The following is a 21,362-nucleotide window of genomic DNA, read 5'->3' on the forward strand; positions in this document are numbered from 1 at the left end:
TTTTTGAAATTCTTATATGGACAATATTTCCTTAATATTTCTACTCGGGTTGCTCTCCTTTTATTCTAAAATTCTTTTCTATGGCAAAAACTATTTTTAGGAACCTACTCCTTCATATTTTGTTTCATTTTCTCAATTTTTTTCATTTAAATTGATGATATTATTGAAATTTATCAATAATGGAATAAAGTGATTGTTGAGGGAGCGTATGTGTATGTATGTCATATTTTAGTTGATTTTTTAATTTTTTATAAAAAGATATTTAAAAATGTAGAGGGTGATATGTGATGGATTATTTTGTTTTATTAATTACTTTTAGCTTGGAAAATACATCTTTGATAAACATAGTTAGGGATTTACATAGGAAAATTTACCTATAAATTATATCTTGAGGAATGGTGGTCTGTTTAGTTCCAAAAATTTTTTTATAGACCAATTAGTCCCATTGATTTTGGAAAGGTAGATTTAATATATTATTTAGAAATTAAATTTACTGTTATATCCTTATTTTTATTATGTTTTTTATTTCTTTATTTTTTATTTTTTTTTCTTTGGTATTAGAAAGGTAAGATACACAATCAATAGGAATCAAATTTGGGATGAATTTCTTAAAATGCGAGATTCTTCAAACATTTCAAAAGTGTGTGAGATTCTTCAAACATAGTAAGTTTTTGGCAAATATATAATTTTAAACTTTAACACTAAAACGTAACATTTCAATGTAACACTAAAAAAAAACTCCTTGATATACTTTTTCTACACGTAACACTCCAATATAATATTCTCAAAAATTTCTTAGCGTAACACTCCAATATAACATATAAAAAAACGTTAGTGTATTTTTTTTCAAACATAGCAATCCAATAGGGTTCGTTTGGCAAGAGCTAAATGGGGCTTTTTTGGCTATTTTAGCCACAAAAGATAAAATAGGCTATTTTAGCCACAACAAACAAAACATCACATCCAACCCATAATCATTACATTCTTCTCTCACAAAAAAAGTCAAAAAAGTCAAAAAAGTCAAAAAGCCCTTCCCAAACCAAGCTTTTTAGCCCAGGCTAAAAAAGTCAAAAAAGTCAAAAAATTAAAAAGCCAACTCACTTCCCAAACAGAGGCTAAAAAAAAGATGTGGGATGTGAGATGTGAGATTCTTCAAACCATTCCAAAATGAGTTCAAAAATTCTTTAGTAAGATTTAGACAAATGTATAATTTCAAACTGTTAGTGTTATATTTGAAAAAAGTACACTAAGAAATTTTTTAGTATTTTTTGTGTTACATTGGAGCGTTGTATTTGTAATTACATTGATTAAAATGTTATGTTGGAAAAGTATATTAAGAATTTTTTTTTTTTTAGTATTACTTTATTACGTTTAGAAAAAGTACACTAAGTAATTTTTTAGTATGTTATATTGGAATGTTACATTATTATTTGTAATGTTGGATTTGTTCCAAAATGATGGAAAATTCAAAACATTTACAATGTAGATTGCCTAAATGTATAATTTCATATTTGGAGAAACTCATTTTTATCACTAAAAAATTAAATCCAAATATATAAGTGACTATCCTTTTGTGTAATTTTTACTTTAATATAAGTTTTAGATTCATAAGGAAAAAAAAAAAAAAAAAAGTAGACAATTCACAAAATTATATTTTAAAATTTATTAGTACTTCATTTATATATATATTTGTTAATTTTTTTCCCTTCAAAACCATATATGCAATATAGATATTGTTGTAAAGATCTCGAAAAAAGAAATTTAAGAACATTAATTTTATTAAAAATAAATTTAGAGAATTAAAGTTATAATATGTTTAATTTTTTTAATACAAGATACATATAAATCGCGAAGATGTCATCATCATGAATTGTTATTTTCATTTCTAAACAAATCCAATTTTAGGGAACATTTTTTTAAAAATCATCTTAAACCTAATTTTTATTTTTTTAAATTCAGATGGATAAAATTATGAAATAGTGTTGTTTTTTTTGGAAGTGGACTTTATTATGTGTCACATCAAATAATAATAATTTTTTTATATATATAATAAAATGTTAAACTTAAAAATTAGTGTGACAAAAATAAAATATTAAAAAGGTTTTAAAAAAATTATTTTCAATAAAAAGAAGATAAAATTATATGGAAAACAATGAGTATTTTTTATTTATTATTTTTTCATTAAATTAATTTTTTTTAAAAAAAATCAAAAATCAAAAATCAAATTTTAAAAACATATAAAAAATACAACAAAATCTTAACATTAACTGTGATGTGAGGAAAATAAAAAGCTTTTGTTTGGGATGAGCTTTTTTGGCATTTTTTTTTATGAGAGAAAAAATAAAATAATTATAATTTAAATATAATATTTTATCTTATTAATTTTTTTAATCTATTTTACCTTTTTATTAATAAAATAGCAACCAAAAAAAAAAAACAAAAAAACAAATCCATGCCAAATATAGCTAAGATGAGGCAAGACCTTACCTGCTTCGACAAAAAAATGCAAGCTGCCTTCTTTGAAAATTTGGCGCGCAACTCTGACTTTTTAAAGCAAATTATTTAGTACTTTTATAATATTATGTGATATTTTTTATTTTATAAAGTGTTTTTAATTCATGATGTAATAAAAAATAAATTTTGTTGAGATGTGCTTTTAGGGCATATTAAATAGTTTAAAAATATTAGAGATTTATAATTTTAGATCCATAATACATCTACAATTATGTGGTAAGAGAGTTGGATCTTATATAATAAGTGTATCACAAATAAAAACTTAATATGTATTATATCACATTATTAGAAGTCAAATTAGGGGAGTGAGTCTACGAGTCTCAAACATTTTTTGTTATTGAGCCTCTGTTTGGCAAGTTGGTTTTCAGGCTTTTTTGGCTATTTTAGCCACAAAAAACAAAATAGGCTATTTTAGCCATAACAAACAAAACATCACATCCAACCTATAATCATTACATTCTTCTCTCACAAAAAAGTCAAAAAATTCAAAAAGCCAAAAAGCCCTTCCCAAACCAAGCTTTTTAGCCCATGCTAAAATAGTCAAAAAAACCAAAAAGCCAAAAAGCCAACCTACTTCCCAAACCAAGCCTGAGACGAAAATTTTTTAAAGGTACAATGTTGACTCATTTTTGTCAAGTAATTGAAAAACAAATGATAACTTGATATGTTTTGTTATTATTCATTTGTGAGGAATAGCACATAAGTAAAGTCAAATTATATTTTGAAGGGTGTTGGCAAAGTGGTGATGATTAACTTAGATAATGTGAGGTCCATTATATTTATTGGATAATTATTCAATAATCTTAGAAAATTATATGATATTATTCACATTATTAGATAGTTACAAGAAAAGATAACATATTTAGTACTAAGTAAACACTATTATATCATAATCTAAGAATATCTAATAATATGCTTTTATTTTTATTTATGTTTATGTTTGGAAGATGAGAGGGTAATTTTTGGGAAAGAATTGGGCCGAGCTGTGAATTGGGCCCTGCGGCCCAAAGTGTGAAGGAATCGGTAAGAAGCCGTAGTGATATTTCGGCCCAGTAGAGGCATAGATACTCCGGTCCAAGAGAAGTGTAGTTATTCCGGCCCAGGAGAGGTGTGGTTACTCCGGTTCAAGAATGTGTAAAGCAACTCCGGTCCGGTGGCAATTTGAAGTAAGTCCGGCCTTACAGTTAGTCCGGTCGTGTCATAATTTGGTTAGGTCGGTCAGAACTTGCTACTTGGAAGTTTGATCTAAACACACCATGGTTGAACAGGGGAAAGCCGAGATAAGGAGTTGGAGGAGAAGACCGAGCTAAGGACAGTTCGGCCTTCTCTGTGGCTCTGCATAGCCAAGCTTATTTCGGTCATATAGTAGTTCGGCCATGGTGAAAACCATCCCACTTGGTTTAAGCAGTGGGGGAGGGTGTAAAAGGATAAGCATTATCCTTAGGAGTATGAATCCTAGGAGGACTCTGCATGGAGAAATACAAGTCCTACTAGGATTGTGCCACAGGAAACTTATAAAAGCTCACAAACATCACCTTGGAGGAGGTAATTGAACACAATTCTTTCTGAGAACATAAAACTTTGTCTATTTGTCAAGCTTACTGACTTAGGCATCGGAGAGGTTTTCGGCACACACCCGCCAGCTAGCTCACGTTTGTGTTTTCAGGTGGTAAAGCGACGTCGTACGGAGGAGCGTGGACTTGGTCAACAGGATTTTACGAGGAGAATTATTTCCTCCCCGTACAGAAGAGAATACAAGATTAGAGTGATGGTAATTAAAAGTATGCACGCTATTGATATGCAACAATTTTTTCTACAAAGGAATACTTGAAAGGTGGTTAATTCACGCTTTGTTGATAAAGTACAAGAGTGACGGTAATAAAAACTGACAAAGGTGGGCCTATAGGGACTTTTGGCCCACCACTTATAGCCCAATACATAATTTAAACACTAAAAAGTCCAGCGTTGCACCAAGGACCAATAACATCTGAACACTTGTTAAGAGAAGAACCAACTACATAAACAGACAAAGATCCTACAGAGTTATTGCACCACGCACCAGTCATTAATGGGTTTCCTTGCAGCATTTAATGCGATAACCCCCTCACGTCGGGGCAGAGTAGCCTCACCATGAACAAGGCAAGCTAAGACATAGGCTTTCGGCTAACATGACAGGTCGGAGTAGATAAGGAAATGATGAGCAAAGGATATAAGCAGGCTTCTAAGACAAAATGAAGGTTAAGTTCCGTATCACCATTCTCTCTGGGCATTCCATCATTCTCTCATTTCTAACTTGTTCGTCGGAGGGTTTGCTGGGGGACTCCCGTTCCCCGTTGAACTCTTGTGCAGGTTTTTCCGCAGGCCCAGCCATTGGACAACGGTGTGGGAGGCGTGGATCTACCCGACCTTATCCATCAGGGTCCAACAGCATCATTAAAAACTATGTAAGGATCAATTTGAAAGAAACCTGATATCTAGTCATCTACGTGACTACATATAGTTGATTTGAATTATAATTTCGATTGTTGTATTAACAAGAAAACAAATAATGTATTTGTGAAGCTTATCATCTTAATTAAGATTGAAATTAGAGGTCATCTTAATCTAATAATCTATAAATAGAGAATTTAAAAATATTTCTGTTTCAAGTTAAAAATACTATTCTCTTTGTTTCTAAAAAAATTAATTCATTTAAATTATTTTTATCTAATAAATAAATTACAGCAGCATTGATGAACAGGAAGGAAGCTATAAGAGTCGTCCTAGTGGTCTTCTGTTTACTTTGTTGAACAAAGATTTGGTTGCATAAGAAAAGAAATATTTCTCCAAATCCACCATCAGCATTGATTAGGTCCCACACAAACATTATTCGGTAAAATGCAAATACCCCTGAAATTTGGATTGTTCTATGTAATTTTAAAAATTATAAATATTTTTTTGTCAGAATTTGTTATTTAAAAAAATTAATTAAAAAATAACTTTTTAAACTATTCTCTTATACAATAATAAAATTACCTGAATTGTTAATTAAAATATATTTCTAACATTATTAAAAATTATTAATTAACTTGATATTTTATTAATAGTAAAAGAGGTTATTTGTTATTGGATTAGAAATTTGAAGAGACGAAATGTATTTTCTAAAATCACAATGAACAATTCATATTTTAAACAAATCTTAAATGGTGTATTTGTAATTTATCCAAAATTGTTTAGTAAAAAAAGCAGTTCAATTCCACCACGTAGGATTCCAGCAACATAAAAAATGCTTTCTCCAACTGCCTCATCACCTCCTATATATAAACCATACATCCCCTGCCACTTCCTCAAACATCAACAAAATCACTTCAAAACACAAAAGTGAAAATCAAAATGAGGTCTAGTTGAGGCCTTGACACTTCTCTCTTTGCTCACCATCCTAGTAGTACTAACACTAGGAATCTCAGCAGAGCAATGTGGAAGTCAAGCTGGGGGTGCACCGTGCCCAGGAGGCCTATGCTGCAGCCAACATGGGTGGTGCGGAACCACCCCTGACTACTGCGCTGCTGGTTGCCAAAGCCAGTGCGGCAGCGGCGGCAGTGACACTCCTAACCAATAACACCATGACATGTGCACTCTATAATCTCAACCAATAACACCACACACAAAATGATGGATGGAACCGATCCTGTCTCCTATCCAATCAATTGAGGTAGTTAAGATCGGCTCTAGTCATTCAATTATTAGTATTTTTTGATTTGTGAGAACCACATTTGTAATTCAAAGAGTATTGGTGACACACTTTTAACTAAATACTGGTAAAAATCGTTTGATCACCATTACATCTAACCTTTATTCGGTAACCGGTGCTTTTGGGTCAAAATGAACATTATAACCTTGAAAGTATGCATGATCCTCATGATTTGCAAATTCTCTATCATCGTTTTTTTCTTTTAAATGCAATTACCAACTAGGAGATGGTATTTTTATCATGTTTTATTGGACTCAATGTGACAATAGTTAAGTGGAGATTTTAGAAGAGAGGTTTTTTTTTTTTTTTTTGGGGGGGGGGGGGGGGGGAATGGATGATAATAGTTTTGGTTCAATAATGCACCTTGTGAAGTTAAGAACAATATGAAAACAAAACATGATCAATAATGCACCTTGTGAAGTTAAGAACAATACGAAAACAAAACATGAGATGTCAAAGCAAAGCATGAGATGTGAAATGATTGCTTATCTTGTCAATGAGGGGAGAGAAAGGAACAAAGCTAAAAAATTGATCTTATCAAGCAAGAACAATTAAGGTGGGCTGTGGAATAAAGCATGTGATTCTTTTTGTCTTTCTTTAGTTCTAGCAAAATTATTAATTATCCTTATCTTAATGTGCTGGAAAACATTAGCTATTCAAATTTGACCATAACTGAGTATAAACTACAAGCAGAAATACACGCTGAACACAATATGTTGAGAGATATTTGTGCTTAACCTATAGACCATATAGTTTTTTTTTTTTTTGTTTAATCAGCCATACCTCCATGTCAGGGATTCGAACTTAAAACATTAATTTAAAAACAAAATGGCAGTAAACAATTGAACTATACATGTTAATATTAATAACGGTTCATTCCCCGTCATACATGGATCAGGTTAGGTGTGTCAGAAATCTGATACTTATCCCAACAGATCTGGATGATTCAGAGAGAGAGATAGGAATTATATAAACAACTTCATAAATAATTGCTTTTCCAGCTTCAAATGGCCCTGATATGCATGGAGTGAAGAGCAGATATAAAACTGGGAAGTTCAGAGGGCATGGAACATTTAAAAATTTGTGAAAACACCATCTGCTCCAAAGCACACGAAAGTGTCCACAAAGGTATGCATAAGCCGCACACACTAGCTAAAAGTAGAGGTAAAAATGGAAACAAAGGTCAACACACTGTGGTGTGTTGGGATACTGTGACCTCTTACCCTAATGCTACGTATATGTGGTTGGCGAGGGCGATTATCTCTATATTGAGAAAGAGAAGCACAATCTCGTTATCTTCAACCATGTTCTTGTCATGTACTATCATCTTCGACATGCTTTTTACTGTCATATTTCTAACAAAAAATTAATCTAATAATCGTTGACAGTTGAAACTAATCACAAGCAGAAGAATTAATACTGTTTCCAAACTAGCAAATATTTTTCCTCTTCCAGTCAGGCTAACAGTCATTTTTGAAGTACTAAAGCCCAAAACTTTTGATTATTATGTACAATTGGCTCACATAAAGCCATGAACATAGCAAAATTACATTGTTTGACCAAATAAAACCAATGCTATATGATGAACTTTACAAATTTTCTACTTGCCCTCTTCCCCCAACCAAAAGAAACAGAAATAAAAAAATAAAAATAAAAATAAAAAGAGAAAAGGGTTCGATGCTATTGCTATGTTGGGATGTGATAATTGCCTAAGCAGTTGCATAACTGGAATCTATAAAAGCTTCACAGAATAATGATTCTCCTAGCTTTTGGGACAGCCTAATGAATTTCAGCTAGCTTTTGCTGATAAAATAGAAACAAGCTCGGATCGAGCTTTTTCGAGGGCATTTGACAAATTCTCAGGTTTTCTACCACCTGCCTGAGCAAAATTAGGCCTGCCACCCCCTCCTCCACCGCATAACTTCGCTATAGGCCCGATAAATTTCCCTGCTTGAACTCCCATGCCAACCACCCCCGGTGAGAATGCAGCGATTAAACTTACCTTGCCTTCACCAGAACATGAGCCCAAAATCACAGCTGCTGGATCTTCTAATGTATCCACTAGGTAGTCGGCTGCACTCTTCAGTGAATCAGCATCTGTATCATCCATGCACTCAACCAGCACCCTGTAAAGTAATTTTCCAGAAAGCAACTGTATTATTCATAGAATGCTCTTTTAGAACTCCAAAGGGGAAATAATATCAAGACTTGTTAATGTCAATTTTTTTTGTTTTTGTTTTTGTTCTTTTCTGTGCTTGGGTTTAGGTTGAGTTGTCTGAATGATGGCGGTGCGAGTTAGCTATGTTGAATAGCTTAATACACATTGTTGGGCTCATTTTCTAATAGCCTAAGCTTTGGGGACTAATGGTGATATAACATATGGTATCAGAGCCAGAGAACTAGGGATGGGTAGGGTGCATATCCCTGGCTTGTACATGGTGGGTGCTGCCAAGCGAGCACACTGGTGTGAGGGAAGAGGTGTGAAGCGAAATTCCACATTGACTGGGTACAAAAGTAATGTGCAGTATATAAATCTGAAGGCACCTCATGCTGAGCTAACTTTAGGGTGTGTTTTTTCCAAGACTCTGTAACAAGCTATTCTTTACAAGTTTGAATGATTTCGTGTGCTCTTTATCATAGATGCATAGTTGATCCAAAATTTCTACTCTCTAACATAGATGGAACTACAGAAGTTAATTTAATACCTGATATTTTTAGAATTTCCCACAAGCAATACATTGTTTGCGATGATTGAGGCTCTGTGAACTGCTGCTTTAGCACGAATAGCTGAAATTTCATTTCTTGCCATTCGCAATTCCTCCAATAGTGTTTCTACCCTGGCTGGTACATCTTCAGCTTTCACCTTTGCAGAATGAATTTTAATAATGAGAACATTGGAAACAATCAGGTGTTCTCTATTTAGCAAAAAGATTACAGAAGAAAACATACTTTGAGAGTAGAGCAGAGCTGTTTCATGTAGTTATCTCTAGCATTGATGTATTCGATAAAAGCTTCACCAGCAACGGCTTCTATACGTATGATTCCAGACGCAATCCCCTGTTCTGAGATTATTTTGAAGCCATGTATTTCAGAAGTACTGCTGACATGAGTGCCACCACATAGTTCCATGGATACACCTGGAACCTCTACAACACGTACCTAAAATAATCACAGTATTTGAAGGAAAAATCAAATCCTATGTAAAAGTATGTTCCATAAGTTACAGCATTTATGTGTTGTGAAATGAGCGTATATTTTAACACCATTTTCTGTCAGAACTCAGAAGTACAAAAGAAAAGATTTTATAGAAACTTGAACCTGTTCTCCATATTTTTCTCCGAACATTGCAATAACCCCAGCATTTTTAGCATCAGTTAGAGGCATCACTTTAGTTTGCAGAAGTGTAGAGTCCTCAATCCAGCTATTGATCAGTCCTTCAATCTCCACGAGGCAAGAACCAGATTTATGAAGTTAATTTCACATATCATTTATATCTGGAAGCTATCAGTTAAAGAACTCTCACGTGGAAGTATACAGTCCCCAAGAAGTGAAGAACAAAAAAGTCTCAAATGGACACCTTGGGCTTAGCAGGCAAGTGCATATTTGTAACTTGAATGACCATGAAGAGTGATTTTAACAAGGGTATGAAAATTTTGGAAACATTCATGACAAGCCTCTTTGGCATGAATTTGGATAGCTAGACATCTCTTTACATGGAAAACAATTTTAATGATCAGATACGCAAGCAGAGAAAATTACAAAAGATATATTAGACTATAAGTACAACAATATGATTAAAGTTCTTGTCTGCTTACCTCGTCATGCCACATTTCAAATGCTTCATCATCATCTTCATAAACACTTACCCATACTCTTTCAGCTGGCAATCCAAACCTGTGCAATTAAAAAATAACTTTCATTCTTCTTGCTCAGGGAAACAATCACAAATTCATAGCTACGACGAGGAAAAAATTTATTCAAAAAAAATTATGAAAAACCCATCCTTTTAGTAAGATCCTCTGTATTGACCAACATCTGGTACTAACATATTGGAACCTACGCCCCCCAAAAAAGGCATTTATGCTTGACTTTAGGGTCTGTTTGGCTGATGTGCACATGTACTTCGCACTCTTCACTACTAGTATGGATCCCAAAATATTTACAGTTTTGACTGCTGCTTTTTTCCCATTGCTAACAACAGTGTCATCCCACAACAAACACTGTCCAAGGATGTGCCTTTGAAACTACAACTACTTGCAGCCACTAGAATGGTTACATCTTATATAGTGAATTGATACTCATAATATTTTAAGGTCATAAATAATTCCAGGCATTGATTGTACACATAAAATTGTGGAAATATTATTCAAAAAATACTGCTTGTATGACTTAAAAACCAGTTTTTATCAGAAATTTTATAGGCCTGGTACCTATTGAGAAACATAAAACTTCATAAGAGGTGCCAACTTGAAATAAGGATGTTGAGATTTATGGCATGCCAATGAAGGGAAAAAAACAAATTAAAAATAGACATTCAATCAACAAAAGGAGTGTGAAGACAAGAGAATTATCAGTCTAGACTTTAGTGTCACAATAAAATTACTCATACATACTCCAAGGTAGTAAGCTCCCATGCCCATTTAATTGCTTCCTTCTTGAAGTAATCTCCAAAATTGAAGTTTCCAAGCATCTCAAAGAATGTATGATGTCTAGATGTTCGACCTACAATCTCAACATCATTTGCGCGTATGCATCTTTGGGAAGTTGTGGCACAGGGTACCTCAGCAAAATATGATGATGATGATGTTAAAGTGGCTCAAAATTGCATTCGAAAGAACATATGCAATATACACATGTTCATTAATAACAAAATGAATAAGACCACATCATTGCATTCCATTAGCAGACCTTGTAGACCAAAACCAAGAGACACATACCCATCAAAAGGCGAACAACGGGGGCAAAAAAGAAGATGGAAACTACGACACACATTAATGAAAAACCAGTCAATTACTAGATTAATGAATCATACATTTGGTAATCATCAGACATCATGCCTATATGTTAACCAGCCCAATTACGAGATGTGCATCAGTGCCTTTTGAAAATAATTTTTTTATCCAAGGTAAGTGTTTATAACTCCATATCATACATTTGCTTAAAATAGTATATATCTATATAATAAAGCAGAACGATTTTTGAAAATATGTAAAATGTATCAGAGATACATTTCATTTTAAGGGCTCAGATTAATTGTGATAAATATAGATGGTTGAGATATGCTTTAATTCCCGCCCAAACACTTGGTGCTCTCTCCCTCTCCCACCTACCCACGTCTCTCCCCATTCCATCTTTATCTCTCTGTTGCACGTCTCCTTCCATTCTCTCCTTATCTCTATCTCCATCTTTGTTCCTCTTCTTTATCTCCCCCCTTCTCTCTCAGTGGCTTCAATTCGCAACCCTCCACCACCACCCACCCACTTTCTCTCTCTGCTTCGAACCCCGATTGGAGCTCTTTGGTACCTCTCTCCCTCTCTCTCTTTCTCTCTATGCTTCAAATTTAAATTGTTGCTTCATGGTTTCTGGTTTATCATCATTTCTGTTTCTGGTTCATGGTTTATTATTTGGTGAAACAGAGCTACTTCAAAGCTATACCAAACCTGAGGCTTTTATCTGTGCAAGGTAAGATTTCTGTCTCTATTCCCATTCTCTTTCTGTTCCCCTTCGTTTTCTTCTCTTGCCATTTTCTGGTTCATTTCTGTTTATACAAATTTGCTGATCAACATTTGGTTCTCTTACTGTTCATTTTTGCCATTTTCAATTATGATTGAATATAACTTGGTGACTGAGGGAAAATTTTAAGTTTGGTGAATGATGTGATGGCCAAAGAAAGAACACTCCGTAAAGGTGTTTTTCTTCATGGGTTTTATAGGTATGTTTTTAGTGTTGTCCCAAACTACTTTCAGAATTACAGAATACAGATTGACAGTAAATCAAATTCGTTGGCTATACCACACAGAGGAAGCATCTGGGATGAAGACATGGGTGTTTGGATCAGTTAGACAATCAGTTAGCCAGTGACAGGTCTGTCATGAACCCACATGGGAACACCATCTGAAGGCACCTCACATTTTTCCAACACAAAAGTAAATAGAATGGGATGGGCTGTAATAGAGGGGTAGCCCCACCTCTCAAATTTCAATTCCATCATTTTATTAATGAAAAAGTCTAGAAACACATAAACTTATCATATGAAAATTATGTCCGATTTTTAGAAACACAGAATCTAATCATATAAAGATTGCCTCTGATTTTTAGATTGGTTATTAGTTTTATTGTTGTTGAAACTATGATATGGGTAACGGTAGAAATTTCAAATATTCATGGATTTGGGTCATTTCTGTTTTTCTCAAGAGGCATCCAGGTGAAGCTATGTGGAATAGCTCAGTATGGTAATCTCATAGGTGTTACAATTGGATACACAATAACGGCATCTATTAGTATGGATGTCGTTATTTTATCCTGTGTTTTTTTCCCTTCACAATTATTGTATTTTTAAATTAAGTTTTGTAAAGGAGAATGCTTGATGAAAGTCATTTCAATACATTTGAGATTTTGTCACCAAATGTGTATTTACATGGTGAAAGCACAAAAGCACTTTATGATTTTAAAGGACTTCTTAGATGAACATATACCAAACATTCATTTTCTCTAAAAAGTCTTATGAAGTTCTTCTATAGAGTTGATAGAAAATGCCACGAGTATACAAGGATCAAACTTTTCAAGAGAGAGTGAATTAGAAAGGTCACAGGCATATTAATCACCACCTTTACTTTTTTTGAAGGTGGTGTGAACTAAACTTCATTATAAGTCCTAACTACCCAAGTTTACCATGTCGTACACTAGAAGAAGTCAGCAAAATGTGTATATTGAGGTTGTGCTAATTAAATATATAGGCTTTGTTTGGATTTCTATGTGATTAGTCTAACCAACACGTATCTAAAAAATGCTCAAACAAACAAAGGGTAAGAGCAAAACTTCAAATAAAGATGCATACATGACTTGTGCTTCAAAGATAGAAAAAAGAAAACAAGGTAAATAACAACACTAGAGAAATGAATGATTATGAGCTAATATTCATTGAAATAGCACACAATTGTGCATACAACACTACCATCACTTGTTTCATCAAAATTGCAATTAAATTGATTGCTTTCATAGGAATATTGGAGGACCATATAAAGAAGAAAAAAAAGTTCAGCATTATTAAGCAACTGACAACAAAAGAATTACGAAAAATCTTGATTTTTTCTTCCTTCTCTGCATTTCATTGTTGGTGTGTGAACATAGCATCTCAACACATGCCACGCTTGATCTTCTTGTGTTGTGGTGGTATATGGAACTTTGGCTCTCTAGGTATGGTGCAATGCTTCATCGACCTGAAAATAACCCGAAACAAACAAAGGACATCGTTATGTTTACACCACTTGTGCCAGTCAAATGATGCATTAGAAAACTTCTAGATTTGAGGTATATTTTACAAAATTGGAGATCCAAACAACACCTGATCAATAAAATATGCTGGAAAAGTTGCAGCTACAGTGACACTGAGGGGAAAAAAATGTATATAAAAAAAGAAGAAAGAAAGCAATGTATACAAACTACATATTGCTTTTTAAGAATCATTTGAAGAAGAGGGTCTATTTGAAGTCTTTAGTAGGAGAAGTTATTTGGCAGGTTCAGCTTTCCGCGCCCACCAAAATAGACATGATATCTTCTTGTATAGAAAATAGAAACAAGTGGATCATATGTTTTTCTAATATTGAAAAGACACACCATGTGTCCTATAGGCCAAACCTACTAGATAATTTCTCTATTTAGTAGATTTTTTGGTTATCCATATTCAAATGGAAAGCCATGTATAGCAAAAGAAGTTTTTAAAAATTCTAGATTTTATCCGATACCTTCTAGGGATGAAAGGCCTGTCGAAATAGGGCATGAGTTGAGCTCTTGGAATGAGCTCCTTTCTTAGTCTCCTGATTTCCTCTTCTTCTGCTAACTACAGGAGCAAAATCCAACATGCACACATATATCAGTAAACTACCAATAATATCACCAAAACACACCCATAAGGTTTTTTCTGTCATGTACCTTTTGTTGTCTTTCCCTTTTCTCCCTGTACTGTTCAACAAGGCTCATCTTCTTAGCCAGCTAATATGCAATCACAGAAGCAAAATTAAAAGGTAATTCAATAAAGGGGATTTCATTATTGCTATGTAATATGCGCGAGAACGTGAGTGAAGGGTAAAGACTATAGTAATGACATAATGCCTACTCTGTATGTGATAGGTGAGTGAAGTTATGGTCATTATGCCCAAAACAATTGATTAATACATGAAAACCCTGAGTAAAAATATTTAAAGAAAGTTAAAAATACACCTGTTGGTCAAACTCAGCACGCTTCACAGCCCTCACATCGCTATGCAGCACCAAATCAACCGGTCTTGTGATTTCTTTGACGGCAGGTTTTACTAAGCACTGTAATACCATCAAAAAGCATATATTCATGCTACACATTTCAACAAAATATTACATATGAAATTAGAGATAGAAACATTTGTACAACACAGCGAAACTTCCATCTTTTTTCTCCTCAAATTAAATGGAATTACCTCTGGCTCATCTGTTGTCAATGGGAGACCTTGTGTAATTGGTATCCGTTGCTTTTCCTCCTCCATCATCATTTGTTGTAATTTCTTGACAAATTCTTCCTCCTTGTATCTCCCCCTTTGCTGCAATAAAAATCAATCACCAAAATTAACATGATTTCAAGTAAATTGAGGCAAAGACAGAAGGATTTAAAAGCAAAAGTCAATTTCACAAAACCATAAACGCACACCTCTGTTCGAAGCTTGAAGGGTTTTTGGTAGGTTGCTTTGAGTTGCTTCTTCTTCCAACGACTTCCACCAAAGGTCCCAGATGATTCAGAGCTCTACATTGAAAAAAATGAATATTAAAAATAATAAAAAAAAACACAGGTCCATTTTTCATTTTAGAAATAGAAAAAAAAATGCTTACATTTCGTCGGCTTTTGTGACCACGACCAGAAGTCCTGTTTGAAATAGTGAAGCTAGAAAATAATTCAAAGCAAACCCAATTAGGATCCAAATTGAAACGATTGAAAGAAGGAATAAGAGAATAAAAATTAATCAAATTATTATAACCAACCTTCCATGGCTGCCATCTAATGAAGACGAAACATGCAAATCCAAACCTAAACTCTCTGATATCACGAAAAAATCTGATGGAAAGAACGAAGAAGAAATCAGTGTTTCGGACACCTTAGGTTGTTGCAGTCCTGGCAATGCCCATTTCATCCCCTTCTTATCATCATCATCATCACCAACATCTTCTGATTGTTTCTCATCTGTCTGATCTGAGCCCTTCGGTATCGTAAGAAGCTTAGGCTGGAAAAGAAAGAGGAAAAAGGGGGTCAATAGTATGAGACAAAAAAAAAAACAAAAGATTCAAAGAAATAATTAATTTCAAGAAGATCAAAACCTAGCTTTAAACATGAACCCAAACAGACCAAGATCAAGAATCCATAACATATTGAAGTGAATATACCATTCCCAGATCAAAAAATAACCAATCAACAGGGAAAAAAAAAAAACCTATAAATTTTTTTCTTCAAAATTATAAGAAACACTAGTGAGTTCAATCATTTCCAAGATTCAAACCAACCAATAATCAATGCGGGTTGAGATTAGCGAATCAACAAGTAAACCACGAAGAAAATGAAGAACCAGAAATTACCAGAAAAGCCCACTGATCGACTGGTTCAACAACGTTCTTCCTCGGAGGAGCAACTACTGTATCTATGTTTTCGGCGATTTCTGGGTCTTGTGTCTACATATCCAACATGTTAGACTACCAAATGGTGGACAAACTTATAACTTGTAAGTAATAAATAATAATACTCATTACATAGAATCATATTCCGAAGTAATATATTCAGCTGGCATGGGCATTTCTCACCCTTTCATTTTATTTTTTAATGTTTACATTAATGTTGTGCTTAGAGAAGAACACAGCTGCCAGAATTATCACAGTAGATCCTCAATGGTCTCTCGCAAATTAGTTTATTAAGTGGTGGAATTCTATAATTGTGTTCTTCAAATACATGTAAATATATGTTTCTTTGGTTCTGATTTTTTTTGTTTAAAAAAATGTTTGTGGACTTAATATGCCAAGTGTTTAGTCTGCTGAACTTATTCAAGATTGAAAACTAAGTAGCAGATTGAAGGTGAATAGATGGATTTCAAACAGAAGTAAATTATATTGAAAACAGGACATGAGAGATCAATTAACTAACAATTGATATACCTTTGGAACAGTACTCTTTTGCTCTGTCAGTATCTGAACCTGCTGAACCGTGCCTCCAGCTCCGGTGTTGGATCTCTGACTCGTAACATTCTCTTTACCATTTCCGAGTCCATTATACTTGTTGACTCCCACTTTGTCATTTGCTTTTGTACCACCAGTCACAGAATCTTGTGCATTGACTCCATGTAGCCTCGTGGCTTTAGAATGCACAACTTTGTTAACCTGAAATTTTTATGCATAATTCAGCTGACTAACCATGATTATGGACTAAATATGCCAAGTGTTTAGTCTGCTGAACTTATTCAGGATTGAAAGCTAAGTAGCAAATTGAAGGTGAATACATGGATTTCAATCAAAAGTAAATTATATTGAAAACAACACATGAGAGATCAATTAACTAACAATTGATATACCTTTGGAACAATACTCTTTTGCTTTGTCACTATCTGAACCTGCTGAACCGTGCCTCCAGCTTCGGTGTTGGGTCTCTGACTCGTAACATTCTCTTTACCATTTCCGAGTCTATTATACTTGTTGACTCCCACTTTGTCATTTGCTTTTGTACCACCAGTCACAGAATCTTGTGCATTGACTCCATGTAGCCTCGTGGCTTTAGAATGCACAACTTTGTTAACCTGAAAATTTTATGCATAATTCAGCTGACTAACCATGATTCTGGACTAAATATGCCAAGTGTTTAGTCTGCTGAATTTATTCAGGATTGAAAACTAAGTAGCAGATTGAAGGTGAATAGATGGATTTCAAACAGAAGTAAATTATATTGAAAACAGGACATGAGAGATCAATTAACTAACAATTGATATACCTTTGGAACAGTACTCTTTTGCTCTGTCAGTATCTGAACCTGCTGAACCGTGCCTCCAGCTCCGGTGTTGGATCTCTGACTCGTAACATTCTCTTTACCATTTCCGAGTCCATTATACTTGTTGACTCCCACTTTGTCATTTGCTTTTGTACCACCAGTCACAGAATCTTGTGCATTGACTCCATGTAGCCTCGTGGCTTTAGAATGCACAACTTTGTTAACCTGAAATTTTTATGCATAATTCAGCTGACTAACCATGATTCTGGACTAAATATGCCAAGTGTTTAGTCTGCTGAACTTATTCAGGATTGAAAACTAAGTAGCAGATTGAAGGTGAATACATGGATTTCAAACAAAAGTAAATTATATTGAAAACAACACATGAGAGATCAATTAACTAACAATTGATATACCTTTGGAACAATACTCTTTTGCTTTGTCACTATCTGAACCTGCTGAACCGTGCCTCCAGCTCCGGTGTTGGGTCTCTAACTCGTAACATTCTCTTTACCATTTCCGAGTCTATTATACTTGTTGACTCCCACTTTGTCATTTGCTTTTGTAGCACCAGTCACAGAATCTTGTGCATTGACTCTATGTAGCCTCGTGGCTTTAGAATGCACAACTTTGTTAGCCTGAAAATTTTATGCATAATTCAGCTGACTAACCATGATTCTGGACTAAATATGCCAAGTGTTTAGTTTGCTGAACTTATTCAGGATTGAAAACTAAGTAGCAGATTGAAGGTGAATAGATGGATTTCAAACAGAAGTAAATATGCCTAGTTTGGTGTCATTAATCAAAATGTTGCAGCTTCTCACCTTTGATTTTGCAGTTTCCAGGTGGGCTGACTTTGCGGCAGCAATGATTTTACTTCCACATCCAGATTTAAAAGTCAAATCCCGAGTCTTAGCAGTAGATTCCTTGGACATATTTGACTTTCTTACTTTGTCACAATTTGCTTGAGGCGCTCTCATGGCATTTTGATTATTATCAGGTGTTACATCTTTGTTCAGTGATGCACGAAGTGTCGTGTTCTTAACATTATAACCAGGGTGTGAAGAGGAGCCCACACCGGATTTTCCCGAGGAAGATTTACGCCCTTCTAATTTTCTCCCACCAACTACTTCAAATGCATGTTACATGTACGCATAAAATCCAAGAAAATCATACCAAAAATAAAAAAATAAAAAACAAATCCAAGAACAAAGATATTGGACAGGTATATATGCAATTCATAAACATATGCGTGCACAGAAATGTAATACAATTTAAACAGATTCATTAATTTTTTATTTTCGATAACATTACAAACAGAAACAGAGGAGCACAAAATTTAGACCAGCATCTCTAATGGAACTTCTTGCAAAAACCTTCAAAAATACACACACCAACTCAAACATTGTTGGTCACCAAGCTTCTTTTTTTATTGATGTATTTGGCGATGTAAACTTTTTACTGTCTAAATTTATCAATAATTTTTTTTTTACCGATTAAAAAAAAAAAAAATTGAACATCTCGCATCCACCATATCGAGGAATGAATCAGCAACGTGGTCACATGCATTACTTAAACACAACTGTCGATGAAACTAAAAATTATCATGTGACAAATCAAACTTATTCAAAAATTTAAAACTAGATGAACATGTATGTTTATATTCATCTTTCATTCATATACTTTTTAAGAGAAATTACCATTCAATGGTAGTTTTAGAAAATTATTACAAATTCCTAAAAGAGTTTTAAGACTTTAATTATTCACTGTACTTTTTTGTAAAAACTTACACTGAATTGAAAAACAAACAAAAACATAGATATGGACCTAAGATAAAAGGAGAACCTGAAAGTCGAATCATCCTCTGAAATATCATAAGCAGCGACAAGAAAATCAGCAACAAGAAAATCAGCAAAAAGAAATTCTCCATTGCAACAACTACAACAGCGTACTGAATAGCTGTGTGTATGCGAATATATATATATATATATATATGCATTTAGAGAGGGAGAGAGAGAGATTGCGGGAATTTTGAAATGCATTTAGAGAGGGAGAGAGAGAGATTGCGGGAATTTTGAAAGAAATTTGATCAATTAAGGAATTAGTTAATTAAGGAATGATTGATTAAGGAATTAGGAATTTTGATATGGTTTTTCCAATCTTCCAGAAGCCTCTCTATTCCTCTATTTTTGTTACTATAGCTAGCTAAAAGCAGAAAATTCATCTCCAGCAGCCTCGCCGGTGGCTAGCTACTTTGATTTTCAGCTACAGTGCCTCGCCAGGGAAGACGAGGCGCTGTTCAGTAGCCTCTCAATTTTTTATTAGTTTCTTTCGAGCACTCCAAGCTTTGCTTACGAACGACGATCGACGCTGGACAACTCACGATCAATGCCGGAGGAGGAGGGCCAAGCCGGAGGAGGAAAATCAACGCCAGAGGAGGACGATCGAGCCGGAGGAGGAGAATCGACGCTAAACGAGTCACGATCGACGGCGGACGAGAACGCAACGAGGACGATCGACGCCGACCTAATCACCATCGCAGACGAATCTCTGGGTCTCTGCCCCTCTGTCTCTCTTTCCCTGTGCTTGTATTTATTAATATTTTGAAGGAAATAGTTAAAGTAGAGAGGGCCGTTGGAATGTGTGTTGAAAAAATTGTTAGCTAAGCTAATAAGGTGTAACTTTTGGGTAACTAATCTGAGTACGAGTGCTGTTGGAATGTGGGTTGATAAATATGTTATTTATTTGTTGATTTTCCTCCCTTTGTTTGCGTAGAAATCATCGAACATATTTCATAATTTTTAGAACTCAATGATTTGAAGTCGAAAAGAAAGAGCATCTCTTTCTCTGTCTCAATTGAGATTCTCTCAGATTTTTTTTTGCAATCGGAATTATATTTTTAATTTTTCATATTTTGTTTTATTTTTTTAATTTTTTTCATTTAAATTGATGATAGTATTGAAATTTATTAATAATGGAGTAAAGTGATAGTTGAGGGGGTGTATGTGTATGTATGCCATATTTTAGTTGATTTTTTAATTTTTTATAAAGAGATGGAGTATTTAAAAATATAGAGGGTGATGTGTGATGGAGTATTTTGTTTTATTAGTTACTTTTAGCTTGGAAAATACATCTTTGATAAACATAGTTCGGAATTTATATAGGAAAATTTATCTATAAATCACATCTTGAGGAATGGTGATCTATTTAGTCCCAATAATTTTTTTGTAGACCAATTAGTCCCATGAATTTTGGGAAGGTCGATTAAATATATTATTTAGAAATTAAATTTACGATTATACCCTTATTTTTATTATGTTTTTTATTTCTTTATTTTTTATTTTTTTTCCTTTGGTATTAGAAAGGTAAGATACACAATCAATGGTAAGAGAGTTGGATCTTATATAATGAGTGTATCACAAATCAAAAGTTAATATGTATTATATCACATCATTAGAAGTCAAATTAGGGAAGTGAGTCTACGAGTCTCAAACATTTTTTTGTTATTGAGACGAAATTTTTTTAAAGGTATAATGTTGACTTATTTTTGTCAAGTAATTGAAAAACAAATAATAACTTGATATGTTTTGTTATTATTCATTTATCAGGAATAACACATAAGTAAAGTCAAATTATATTTTGAAGGGTGTTGGCAAAGCCCAGCAGATCCCAACTGCTGCAATCAGTCAAGGAAGTCAGCACAGTCTTCCTCCAATCAACCTTGGAAGCCCCTCATCTAGTGGCTTCAAGCCCAAATCATCCAAGTCAAAGATTCAGCCCAATATTGATCATTCCAAGTCCAAGGCTAAGTCTACAGCCCAATCCAAAGCTCATTCAAGGCCCAAGTCAAAATCTCAAGCAAAGCCCGTTTCACCTCCTGCTCAGCCCAAAGTCAAATCCAAAAGAAAG

General features: G+C 34.1%; 2 protein-coding genes across 2 annotated transcripts; both read right to left on the minus strand.

Annotated features, from left to right (window-relative positions):
• Window positions 1-7,714: 7,714 nt before the first annotated feature.
• On the minus strand, window positions 7,715-11,069 carry LOC145815372 (alanine--tRNA ligase, chloroplastic/mitochondrial-like). The gene is made up of 6 exons (XM_082911993.1): window positions 10,858-11,069; window positions 10,060-10,138; window positions 9,563-9,685; window positions 9,194-9,403; window positions 8,950-9,107; window positions 7,715-8,370 (listed from the first exon to the last, which is right to left on the minus strand). Exons 1-6 carry the CDS (start codon window positions 10,932-10,934, stop codon window positions 8,034-8,036), a joined length of 984 nt encoding a protein of 327 aa, XP_082768119.1. The 5' UTR covers window positions 10,935-11,069; the 3' UTR covers window positions 7,715-8,033.
• Window positions 11,070-13,356: 2,287 nt separating this feature from the next.
• On the minus strand, window positions 13,357-20,320 carry LOC145815373 (microtubule-destabilizing protein 60-like). The gene is made up of 14 exons (XM_082911994.1): window positions 18,278-20,320; window positions 17,870-18,091; window positions 17,457-17,678; window positions 17,044-17,265; window positions 16,631-16,852; window positions 16,061-16,153; window positions 15,473-15,711; window positions 15,323-15,374; window positions 15,144-15,236; window positions 14,917-15,036; window positions 14,684-14,782; window positions 14,396-14,455; window positions 14,209-14,303; window positions 13,357-13,683 (listed from the first exon to the last, which is right to left on the minus strand). The coding sequence occupies exons 7-14, from the start codon at window positions 15,619-15,621 to the stop codon at window positions 13,599-13,601; spliced, it is 753 nt and encodes a 250-aa protein (XP_082768120.1). The 5' UTR covers window positions 15,622-15,711; window positions 16,061-16,153; window positions 16,631-16,852; window positions 17,044-17,265; window positions 17,457-17,678; window positions 17,870-18,091; window positions 18,278-20,320; the 3' UTR covers window positions 13,357-13,598.
• Between the last annotated feature and the right edge of the window lie 1,042 nt (window positions 20,321-21,362).

Source organism: Camellia sinensis, unplaced genomic scaffold (genome assembly GCF_055761805.1).
Source record: "Camellia sinensis isolate YWXY unplaced genomic scaffold, ASM5576180v1 Unanchor2, whole genome shotgun sequence".
Classification (NCBI taxonomy): domain Eukaryota; kingdom Viridiplantae; phylum Streptophyta; class Magnoliopsida; order Ericales; family Theaceae; genus Camellia; species Camellia sinensis.